General features: G+C 46.0%; 1 protein-coding gene across 4 annotated transcripts in view; it reads left to right on the top strand.

Moving 5' to 3' along the window:
- C10H8orf33 (chromosome 10 C8orf33 homolog) overlaps positions 1–12582 on the top strand; it is a 190532-nt gene extending 177950 nt beyond the window's left edge. For all 4 annotated transcript variants that reach the window (XM_085628183.1, XM_085628179.1, XM_085628181.1 and 1 more), the window contains exons 7-8: positions 1083–1229; positions 11097–12582. In XM_085628183.1, coding sequence (XP_085484309.1) covers positions 1083–1229; positions 11097–11365 — 416 coding nt within the window. In that variant the 3' untranslated portion in view covers positions 11366–12582. The remainder of the gene's footprint in view (positions 1–1082; positions 1230–11096) is intronic.
- Positions 12583–12898: the final 316 nt, after the last annotated feature.

The raw sequence follows: 12898 nt of genomic DNA, 5'->3' as shown, positions 1-12898 counted from the left end.
GTTTGCAGCATATAAGATGTTCTCTTATTGCGCTCATTGTGATGTTGTGACTATTGCCTAGTTGGCAAAGTAGCTACTGACTTATGTCATGTTGGTCTGTGGTTTTTGTTTAATATATTTGTATATAACATTGTGTGGAGTCTCTTTTGTGGTGTGTTTATTGTGAGTGTTTTGCGCAAACACTTTACACATTGCCACTGGGATAAGCCTGACTGCTTGTGCAAAACTACCAAGGGGGTGAGCAGGGGTTAACTTGGGTGTGTTACTCCCTTGCAGTGACTAGAGTGATGGGTTCTGACTGGCTTAGGTGCATTCCCTAGCCAACCAGAAACCCAATTTCTGACATGCATCAACTGTATGATCTACATACATTAAGGCTAATGTACCTCTAACTTTAGTACAAGTTTTGTACAAACATTGAAGATGATGTCTGGCACAAGAGTCGAATTATTATGCTACACTTCTCTATTGCCCTCATAATGTTCTCTCCTAACATGCTCTTTCTTCTTGTTTTCCATCTTCCACTGCACTGTCCAGTGTTCTCCCTCGATCTGTTCTCTGTTTGTTTCCATAATCCCGTGATAGGCGTTTTACATTTGCTCGGTATCCTCCCTTCTTGAGTCCTGAGATCTAATGTATGTGTCTCTTTCCTTTCATATTTGTGCCATTAAACCCAGATGTTTTTTTTCCAGTTCCCCATGTCATTTAAGCCTTTCCCGCACTTGTGTCATTTAAGCCTTTCCTTTACTTCTGTCATTTAATCCATTCCAGCATGTGTCATGTAAGCCTTTCCTGCCCTCCTCTCCCCAGAGTTATTTCCCCTTTTTCCACAAACGTTTCCCCCCTTGCCCCTAGTACATCATGGCTCATGTCTGCATCTCCACTGCTCAATGAACTGTTCCTTGTCAAACAGAAAAGCTGACAGAGTTATGGTTAGGCATCCACCATTAACCTATCTTCCATGTTCTCATTATGGGTTGTGCACATTTCTATAACCTAAGGTCCCTGGATGTTCCCAGCGAATTAATGTAGGAAGCTACAGAGAAGTTTCTAAAGGTGTCTTTCTTTCCTTCTCCATGCAGCTGAAGAAGTGCTTCGAGCTGTCAAAATACTGCGCAGTGAGAAGGCGGCCCTGGTGAAAAAGCGTCAGATCATGCGATCAATGCTTGGCGATTACAGAAAGAAGATGGAGGAGGAGAGCGGAAAGCAAATGCGGCTCCTACAAGCAGGTGTGTAGGGAAAGAGCTGAGGAGGGAAAAAGATCCAGGGCTAGTTGAGATGAAGAGAAGGAAATAACCTTGAATACAGTTTGAGTAGGTGCACATTTAACAGAACACATATAACACCTTAAGAGAGGAAATGGATCCAGTGAAGAGGGAGCAAACCCTGTGATTAGATAATACGTAAGTGAGATTGTTTAGCTGTGAGTGTTTATTTTCTGTCTGTTCTGAACTAATCCTGGATGGGGGGCACAATAGTTTTCAGGCTGCAAATCGTGGATACGAAGTGTATTCTCCACCCAGCATTGTGTCATGCATTATCACCATCAAAGAAATCAGAGCATTAAAATGTATCCAAGCCTTCAGGCAGCATTTGGTTATGCGTCATTGTATAGTTTCTCCTATTCTCTTTGAAACTGCACCTGCTGTGGAGGAAGGCAGGAACAATGAGACCTTAAAAGGCCTCTCTTCACGAGCATTTTGTTTCAGCTATGCAAGTGCAAGAATTTCTTATCTTAAAGTGCAAATAAACAAAAATCACTGTCTTTATCCTCAGTACATTGTTGGCCCAGTGCAGCACCAAAACGCTACCATCTTGACATTGGAAACAAGTAGGGCCTGCATGTAAAAACAAGAATTGTGCTGGTTGGTTCGAGCTTTGTGATGAGCAGAGGGGTGTTTTGGTGATTCCCGAAAGGTGGTCTTCATGCAACAAAGGGGAGAGGATCTGACCTTAGGGTTAGGGGGGTCGACCTCGTAGCCGGGGAACCGGGTTCGAGTCTCAGCAGGGACGCTCAACATCCTGTGAGTCTGGGCAAATCACTTAATTTCCTCATGCCTAAGGAAAATAAAAAATGAAAGCGTCCATCTGTAACCCAACCGGTGCTCATGTAAAGTGCTCAGATACCTTTGTGTCTAGTTTGCGCTATTTGAAACTCCCCAAAAACGAAACACTGCAGCTGGGTGATTCCAATAAAAGGTGTAGAGCAGGCTTCTCCATTGAGTAGCTCATAAGCTACTGGAAGCTCTCCAACTACCTGTAAGTAGGTCTTCAGTGTGCAGCCCAGCATGCTAAATTAGATGTTTTGCTTGGCTGTATACTAAGATTGAAAAGCATGTATTCGAAACTAAAATATATGTATTTTCAGAAATCATAAGGTGATGTTTGGAGAAAATTGATGAATTTCCAAAGTATATTTAAAGCTGATATTTGAGTGAAAACTCAAACGGTTTTAGGGAGACTCATTACTAATACCATTAACTTTGTGCTGGGGGGACTTTGTGCTGGGGGGTTGCAGCTATGGCTGTTATGCATTGCCCATGTAGAGGCATTCTGTATTGGCAAAGCATTTTTACATCACTGCTAGCAACCGTGCATGATTCATTGACGTGATCACTGCTGGTAATTTTGGCATATGGTGGCCACAAATGTAATCTTGTCCGATGTGGTAACTATTAGATGCCTAATAATATTATTAGCTTAAGAGGATTTTCCTTGAAAATAAGTAGTTTTTTTACAGAAAAGATAGGATACAGGGGTATTCTATCTTTTCTTGTTGATCCAGGGTTTATGCTTGTGACGAACAAAGCGGTACAAAAGGGGGTGGTGATGGACGGAGCATCAGAACCAATCAAACACTCACACCCAGTCAACAGATCTGGGTTTGATCCATCACCGTTCTTTAGCCCACTCTGCCACCCCAGTTCAGACATGGCCATATGCAAATCAGTCTGACCCTGTGCCTCATGGGAACAGTCCAGCCCGAACTGCCAAGCCATGCCTTCCCTGGACCGGAAACAAGCTACCTAGGACCGGTTTCTGGCATTTCAGCCGTCTTCAGCCAGGCTTGCTTGAATCCAGTGGCAAAGTGAGCAAGGGACTCACGTCTGAGCATACCCTGCCAACTTATGGCGAACAAAGCGGTACAAAAGGGGGTGGTGATGGACGGAGCATCAGAACCAATCAAACACTCACACCCAGTCAACAGATCTGGGTTTGATCCATCACCATTCTTTAGCCCACTCTGCCACCCCAGTTCAGACATGGCCATATGCAAATCAGTCTGACCCTGTGCCTCATGGGAACAGTCCAGCCCGAACTGCCAAGCCATGCCTTCCCTGGACCGGAAACAAGCTACCTAGGACCGGTTTCTGGCATGAAATCACAAACGCAGCTTGCTGCAATTCATGAGGGAAAATACCATACCACAACACGCAGTGCATAATTTGTTAACAAAAAAAGAAAATAAAGTGTTATTCCTAAGGCCCCCTGCTTAATACCAGGGTTGCCAAATGCTGGGGTTGCCGAATACTAAGACTATTCTAAATACCACCCGAATTCCAGTATGAAAACAAACAAACAAAAACACACCCTCCTCCACTCCTCCCCCGCCCATTTCATACTTCTCATTATGAGGACCGGCCGTTGACTGTAACAATTTCCATATTTCAAAGACATAAAGAAGAGAAATGTTCAAAAGTAAAAAAGCTAGAATTTTTTTTTTAAAGTGGAGAAATATTTCAGTTTTTAATGATTTGTACATAGCACTAACTGCCCCTCCATAAAAATTGTTCATTAGTATTTGCATTTTCGTAGATATGTAACGCTATTCTATAAAACATACAAGACCTAGTGAAAGTATGGCAGGATGCAGATAACGGTGCCCAATAATTATGTGTGTGTTTATTTTACTTAGTTACTGAGGTCATAAAGTGGATGAAAAAGCAAATTAAAGGCTACTCGCATCTCTCTGCAAATTAACCCATTCAAGTTCTAGATAGATCAGTCTGTCCAAGGTCTACAAGCACTAAGAGGGGGTCATTCGAACTCCTTAATACCGAAACCTGAGCTCGTCACCTAGATCCCCCCTCTTTCCATATTACAGTGAAGGCTGCCCCTACAACACAGGTCACTCTTACCCCTTTTAATAAATCCTTGCCTAAAACCACCTGCCAGCGTCTCCTTTACCTCCTATTACTTATAGGTTCTACACTTCTATTAACCTTTAGGAATAACACCTGTTGGACTTGGCCCTTTTTCCCTGATTCTTTTCGTTTTTGTAGTGTTAAGGTGCAGGTGCTTACTTCGCCCAAGATGGCTGCCACAGACCCCTGCTACTGCAGGGTGGTCGTTTTTCATAGTAGCACCCTAGCTGCCAGGAGCTGGCTGGGACCCACAACAATGTTGCGATACCAGCCCGCCTTTTTGTCCCATAGTTAGAGTGGGGAAGCTCCTGGAAGAAGCTGGAATCTTCTAGAAGGGAGGTGGGGTTTTACTTTTGCCGCCTTGGCTAGAGGTCACCTGACCTAGGGCTACTTAAGAGTGAGAGGGAAACTTTTGTGGTGAGTTGGCCATTGGGGTGAAGCAGAGCTGGAAGAATCCACCAGGAGTGTAGGCGGTAGGGCCTAGCCAGGGACTTATGCCTCTGAGAGTGACAGGATTTAGGTACTGCCTCTTAAGTGAGTGAGGTGCCCTGTGAATCCCACTGATCTTGCCCAGTAGTAGGAGGACCCAGAGACTCTCTGCCAACCTGACTAGGAAGGACCTAGTCGCCCTCTCCATCCCTACCCCTGTAACAGAACCCCTTAAGGGCGCCAGATACATCTGCGCCAAAAGACTTCATCTGTCAACTGAGAACTGAAACCTAACTTTAAGAACTGAGACTGCATGACAAGAGCGAGCTGTAAGCCTTGAATGCCAGAGCTGAGACTGCGTGTCCAAGCTAACCTAGTGAACTATTTACTAAGCCGATTGCCAAGTCACCGGGGATCGACCAGGTACTAGCGCTGTGACCCCCGCGCTCCCTGCCCTGGTCTGGGACCCCCGGCAGCGTGCTCCGCTGAGCACCATATCCCCATCCTTAATTTGAGCCCCCCCCCTGCGACGACGAAGCCAGCGCACTCACCGCCGCAGCCTGGAGGCCTGGAGAAGTGCCCTGCTGTGTCGTGAGGCCCTGGAGGAGTGCCCTGCTGTGTCGCGAGGCCCAGGTGAAGCCCGGGGCCCGTCGCTGCCGTCGCAGCCGTGTGAGGAGGTGCGCAAGGTCGGGGCCGAGTTCCCCCAACGTCGTGAGGACGGACGCCTGCTGACGCTGAGACGGAGGTAAGCCCGGAGGCCGAGATCCCCCCTGGTGCGCCCCCTGCTGGTCTGGAAACCACACCGCACTTGGCCCGGGTTGTCCCCTCCGTGGGAGTCCCCTCCCCTGCCTGCGCGTCGGAGAGACCCCGCCGAGGGATCCTGTCCGTGTCCCCCCTTCTGTAATACTGAGCGCGGTGCTCTGTGAACTGCACCGGAGCATAGGGACTCGCTCCTCAAGTCCGGTCACCCTCCCCGCTGGAAGCCGCCCAAAGAACTGACTGACATTACCCTCGTGTGGCGCTTCACGCCACCGACCCTGCTTTCCCCGCCGGAGAGACCGGGACTGCGAGTAACCCACTGTGTTATATGCTCTGCTCGAAAGTAATTACCTGCCAAGGAATGCGAGTAGCGCACTGTGTTATATGCTCTGCTCGAAAGTAATTACCTGCCAAGGAATGCGAGTAGCGCACTGTGTTATATGCTCTGCTCGAAAGTAATTACCTGCCAAGGAATGCGAGTAGCGCACTGTGTTATATGTTCTGCTCGAAAGTAATTACATGCCCAGGAACGCGAGTAGCGCACGGTGTTATATGCTCTGCTCGACCGTAGTTACATGCCCAGGAATGCGAGTAGCGCATTGTGTTATATGCTCTGCTCGAAGGTAATGATATGCAACTATTACGAGCAACGCGTTGTGATAACTGTTCTACGCAAACGTTTCCACATGCAACTGATTGCGCGTAGCGCTGTGTTTTATATGCCTTGCTTCACAGTACTAGGGGCCAGTGGTCACGAGGAGCGCTCAGTTCGACAGGCGCCATGTTGATGAACCCAATGTTCCCCCTTACAAGTATTACGCTGTGTTAGACGGCCTGTTCAGGGACAGACCTTACGTAAGCGCGCACAGCGCTATAATCACCCGCACTTAGCCAACTGCCGTGGGTATATGAATGAGGTCAGGTACTGCATATATATCGCCAGGATTACTGTATTACTGATTGATGGTATTATGATGCATGTATCGCCTTGTTATTTCCTGAACTGCAACTGACCAGCTATACTTGGATAAACTTGAAGTATTTGCATAATTTAAACGGTGTGGCGTCACTTATTGTGTGGGTCCCTAGTCCATGAGGAGTGTGTGGTGTATGGTTGCTCAACACATAGCCCTCTGGTTGCCCGACCGGCTCGCGCCACGCTACCGCCTATAGGGCCTGGTGACCCCGGGTTCCTACAACACCCATCTTGACACAAAGGAGGATGTTTGCTAGCTAGTCCTGGATAAGTTGGTTGCCTGGCGCACTTACAAAATATTGCTTTTAAGTCTTCTGGTAAGTCTGGATGGAGACGTGGCTCCGATATACCAGTAAGCGCAAGCTGGACCGCCTCTCCTTCTGCCCACACCCCTCCAAAAGATTATCCACACAACATCCCTCACTTTGTCTACGTCCTAAGTACAAAAAGAGAATGACTCCGGTTTGGAGATCTGGGGGGCGTCTGGAAGGGACCTCGTGCTGCCTCTAACTTGCAGTGTGTTAACCCCTTCAGTGCCACGCCCTTTCCCCCTCCTGTGCCAGGCGTTGCACTAGTGGGTGGGGTTCATGACGAGATAGTCTCGTCATGGGCACAGCGCAACCGTGCTCCATGACGAGACTATCTCGTCATGGGCACTGAAGAGGTTAAGTGTGTAGGGCTTACAGTGTTGTTCAGTAATTACCTGTGCAGAGTGATTTGTAAAGCATCACATAAAGGAGGTGTTTGCAGCCCTCTGCTCATGCTGAGGTTAGAAGGTGCTGCTATAGCTGAGGCCAGATAATAGCCATGTCCCAGAATCAATGGGCCTCCACACAAAAAAGTCAAACTCTAGGAACAGCAAAGAGGGAATTGTCCACTTGCAGCAGGTTTAGAGCACAATCAAAGCACGGTAATTCCCACTGATGGGTGGTGCAGAGCAAGAAATAGTACCAGACAAAATGCATGAAATCATCAAGCAAGCAATACAGGTCACAGAATGGTTGACCCAGAGAAACGCTGATGGGCACGTTGTCCTATTTAAAGCATGTTTTGAAGGAGAGAGGCTGCGTTTGCAGGTCAAAGACACCCAGACTTTCAGACCTCTGTTCATTCTTAAGTAAACCATCCCCGTGTGCTCAGGGGGATAAGTGCTGGAGCACAACCCCTTGCCCAGCGGCCACTGTATCCTCACACATAATAAATGTGCTGCAGTCAGCATGGACTCTACTCCTGCCAACATGTGTCCACCATTCTTGGTCATTTTTTCCAACATTATGCAGGGAGGGACAATTTAGGACCACATGTCGGAAGCCGCATTGAGTGATCTGGTACTATTTACACCAGCTGCGCCCTTACTGTTCAAGACAGCGTAGAAGTCTGGAGAAGAGGAGACAATGGGCTGCTAGTAGAAGAGCCACTGCGCTGATCATTGTGATCTATTCTTATAGAAAAGGATCTAATGATCATTTGTTTTGGATTAAGACAAAAGGGCAAGTGCAAGGAGTTACTCTACTTGATCGTCAGCATGGCTGTGTTCTACACCCTCGCCTTCTTCTACATCTCAGCCCTCAATCTCCTAGAGTTGGTTTCTGACTTTTTCCCTGAAGACCTGGTTTACGGACCTTTTCATCTTTTGATGTTTTACATGCTGCCATAAATCGTTCACTAAGCATGAGCCAAGGTTGTCAAATAAGTTATACTTTTCCTTCATAAGGACACAGAGCAAGAATGTTTGTCTTTATAAACTGTATGCATCATTCATTTGAGGGGCGTCACTGATTCCCTTCTGTACTGAAACCTCTCCACGTTTGGATATTGAACTTAGTCCTTTCTTTTTCAGCACTTTAGCTCAAGGAATCGATGGCCTGTAGTGACATGAACTAGAGACCTGAAATCCGTTTTTTAATTGCTGTCCTTTTGTCATTATTTAGTGCTCCATTTGTGTCACACAATGTGACCCCACCCTTGTGGTTTTTCTATAAGTCCCCGTGTCCCTGGTATGCTTAGCCTTTCAGTGAGCCATCGTCTCATTGCCCAGCAGCTACTAGAGAGGAAGTGCTTTTGTGCACCGTCCTATTCAGCGGTAACAAGCATGGTGCTGATGGGCAGTCAGTTGGTGATACAGTAACCATTGACATTGGCATCATTTACAGTTTGCTACTGCAATCAGTTTGTTAACCTTTGGAACTCACTTGCTTCCTTAATATCTGTTTTTTTAATTATTTACATAAATGTAGTTTGATTTGTGTATCAACTTTGATTGATTTCATCCGGGCAATAGGCTGTATGAAGTCACTTCTTCTTATATCATTGGATTGAAAAGTCTGTTTATCCATATTAGCAGAGGCCGCCCTCAAAGGGGGCCTAATGAGCAGACGCCATAATGGCCGCCGGGGACCCGGAAAAAACGGTTTGGGCTGCTGCAGTGTGCCCATCAAAGCGGGAGGTTACCCCTCCCTGGAAAGAGCATGCGCCAGAGGTGGCACGAAAATACCTGGCCAGTGGGTGGCCAGGAGATGTTTTTGAAATCCCCTCCCCCCACTGGGGGGACGCCGCCCCATGCCATGAGGGGGCAATGTGGGGCTATAAGCGCACCGCCATCCCAGCACAAGTTACTGTTGGAAGCTGGGAGCGGTGCGCTGAACAACTTTTCGTGACCCACACCGAGCAACAGCATTGTCGCAGTGCTGGATACAGGCGATGCTGCTAAGAAGGGGTACATTTGTTGGTAAGTAGGCACACCGGCAGGACGATGTGCAGGAGGAAGGCTGCGCACCTTGGGATACCTCACGGCAGGGTGAGTAGGCCGAAAGGGGGAGCAAACGAAGATGGCACTCGCAGCTCAGACCAGACGAATGGCAGGGCGCAAAAATGGACAAACAATGTATCGAGTTGGGGCCTAGCTCCAGGGAGAGGCTACCCCCCCCCCTACAATCAGCGTGAAAACCAACATGGTACTTTATGACCCCATAAAACGGTATGTATGATGGCGTGAACAAACTATGAGGTGTCACATGTATGGTAAACAGATAGCAGAATGTGATTGTGATATGTCAGAATTATGTATGACTTGTCAGCCATAGTGATTTATTTCCTGTCACGTGATTTACAAGCCTGTCAATGATTTATGACTACTAAATGGATTGATTAATGAACTGCCATGTCTATGATTTATAAGCTTGCCAAAATGATTTATGACACCCTGTGACGTGAGTTCATGGCCTGGTCATAGCGGGTTATGACCATGGTACCGTAACGCAAAAAGTAATTTGTACATGTTATGCAAAATAAACTGCGGCCAACATATATCACAAGACACATGTGTTGGCAAACTTTATTGGAAAATATGTGTGAGGAACGTCATGCATGGCAGTTTGGGAGTGGGCCCAGTACGGAGGTTATGTCCAAGCAGTATGTGTCAGACATCTATTCCAGACCTGTTGCCCCTTACGGCTAGACCATGGGATAAAACATGTTGCATAGGTTAGTTAAAGATGTTGCTGCTGCCTCTTTCCTGTCCTTCTAATTGCGCCCTCCTCTCAGGAGTCGATGCACTGGCATATTTACATGAGTCTGTAGGAAGGAAGGGTGGTGTATATTAGTAAGAACAGGATGCACTTGTGTAACCGTGGAGTCGTGTTAGACTTAAAGTTCCATCTCTTAACTCACAATGGTTTGTCCACCATTCACTCTGATTCATGCTGGTGACTTTCACCCTGGAGGTAGTGAGGGTGAATAGAGGGTAGAGCCTGGGCGTGGATGTGGGACACAGTACTCAGCAACCTTTCTTCGTGCTGATATATCATTGTGCCCTACATCTTCCTAATGGACACTGTACCTCTGCACCGGTGAAAAGCATGCCGCACCAAACGGAGCAGAGTTACTATGCTTGATACTTTGTTCTATTTGTTATTCCAGTACAGACTTTGGTAGAGCTGGAGTTTTACAGTTGCAGTTCTTTGTTCTTTGTGTGCATGCATAACAGGGTAGGTCTGCTGCCTATAGTAAAAATATGAGGTGGGATCAGAGTATCTGGATCACACATTAATGGAAGTTTTTATGTGACTTTAGTTTAGAATAGAATGCTTTTGCACAGGTTTGCAGTGTGTGCTTACTCGTTTCTAAATGCACTTTTGCACCCTATGGCTGGTATTAGAAACCTCACAAATATAAAAGTAGAATGCAGAATAAAATTAAAGCAAGGAAGTTAAATGGAACTTTTTTGTAGATGGACAGGTGCGCACTCTGCCCTGAGACCAGGAGTTAAGATTTATGTGAGCAAAGTTATTGTGGTGCCTTAACCACACAAAATCAGCATGAGGCACGAGGAGCTGGATTTGTTTTGTGGTCTAGAATGGGGTTATGCATGGGTGGAAGTGAGTGTATTTATTGAAGAATCTAGAATTCACGCCTAAACGGATAAAGAAAGAAGGGGAGGCAGGTCAGAATAGTATGGCAAATGGTGGTTGAAATTAGCCACATAGGTGTGAATAGCATAGAGAGCAACAGTGTTTATTGGGAGAGACTGTTAAGTTTGGAATGTCAAAATTAAGTGTCTACTTGGAAAATTAGGAACAGTGAGAAGCGGTGGGAGTACAAGGCCAAATGCCACTTTTGTTCACAAAGGTCTGTGTTAGTAGTTATCATGAGAAGCGTATGACGGGTCAGAGGGTTTTGCAGTTAATTGGGCTCCTCAAGATTCTCAAACCTTCCTCCTGACCACATCTCTTCAGATAGGCATATCTAAAGCTCTTAAATCCGGATTCCTTTTTTTCTCTTTTTCCAAGCTACCAAAGCGGCTCGAGTGGCAGAGGTGAGAGAAGAAACCCGGAAGTCCAGCAGCCATGTATATCGCAAATGCACCAAGACAGCCCGGAAGGACCATGCTACTGATGGATCACAAGACTACTCTGTCACCCCGGGGTGTTCTACAGAATCTACATCTTCTCAAGTCCATGTCAGAGAAGAAGTCCATGTCAGAGAAGAGGGTGTTAGTGACTCAAACAAATTTATTTTTAAATCGTCTGAGAGCACTTTTAGCTTTAATTTCTTTTAGAATATTCGTTTAATGTGAAGTGGAGGAACATGCAGAGATATCACATATTGAGAAGAAATGATCCAGTCTACAACAAATAATAACTATTGTGTGTCATCCTTGCCAGGATCAGCTTGACAGCGCCTTGCTGTTCTTCACTGGCCATGCTAGAATCCATGATTTCTCCAGCAGGAATGGATTCTTTGCTTAAGGTGATCACGAAGATGCTTCTTCTTCACAATTTGATGATAAACTAAGACTGATATCCAGGTGCCTTAAATCTTGAGATTCAACATAGAAACCTCAATTCCAATCACGTTTTGTTTCCTGGAGTCTACGAAGCTAGATTTCTTTACAACTGTTTGGCTTGGTGTGGCCTACTGAAAGTAGATTATGCAGTTTTTCTACATCAATATGCCTGCCAAGTTCCTGATGACCATGTAGGTATATGCATGCAATCTTCCATAGATTGATTGCTGACCTTGGATGCCTTCAGGGCTGTTTTAGCAAGTCCCAGTGGTTGGAGGGTAAGACTACTGTGAGCTTGTGAAAACCTCTCATCAGTATACATGTGTGCTGAAGTACGGTACCACTCTAGTGGGGAGAACCCATCGTTGGTAACACACTTCTATTTTTACTTGCAGAAACATACGCTGCCAATACTAACCCATGTAAGCCCCCGTTAAACCTGTACTGTGACCATAACTCTCTCCCAATGCATCTATAATTTGGTCTGCAACAGTCACTTCTAGTCACCTTTGGACTACGCTGGTAGCTTTAATACATCTGCTTTATGCTCTTATGTCCTGCAATATCCTCTACTTTGCCAGTATTTGCGTAGGACATGATTCTGTCCTTACATGTCAACCTTGACCTGTCGCATCTCTGCTGTACTAATAAGAAAATCACATACCCAACTCCACGAATTCACCTCTTTCCTGATGGGCAGAACCACCTGACTAGGTGAGCCCAGATTAATTGCCAGCAATGTGGCCCCCAAAAGAAATATTGACACTGTGTTGCTTACTCATTGGATGTCCGAATATCAAAGTGATCATGGAGAATTACTGAGAATTAAACTGGCTGACTGTGTTAAATGCTCCATAAAAATTGATGTTTTCATTTTCTCTTCTTTGAGAATACCTAAAATATAAATCTCTCCTGTCAACTCCAGAAATGTTCATTCACAGTGGCGCTTTAGAACTGTTTTTACTTTGATTAAAAAAAAATCCTAATCCGATAAAGTGTGCAAAGGGAGTACCGTGAAACAACCAAGAATTTTCACTGTGCAGTGCAGTTGCTCAAGAGCTGGGAGACTCAGGAATTCTGGCATCCGGGATTCATAGGAGGATGGAATGCTACAAGCAGTAAGGCAGATTGCTTTCATATGTGAATAAAACACACACACACACTCTTAATTGCAATATGTGAGATGTGAGTGTCTGATGACGAGTATGGCGCTTTTTTTTTTGAAGGGCCAGATAAGTGTTCATCACTCGGCTAGACTGGCTATTCCACAGGAGGAAGACATATAGTGTCCCGCACGTTGAGGCT

The sequence above is a fragment of the Triturus cristatus genome, chromosome 10, assembly GCF_964204655.1.
Source record: "Triturus cristatus chromosome 10, aTriCri1.1, whole genome shotgun sequence".
NCBI lineage: Eukaryota > Metazoa > Chordata > Amphibia > Caudata > Salamandridae > Triturus > Triturus cristatus.
The sequence above is the reverse complement of the archived record's forward strand: the minus strand, read 5'-3'. Positions and strand labels throughout refer to the sequence as shown.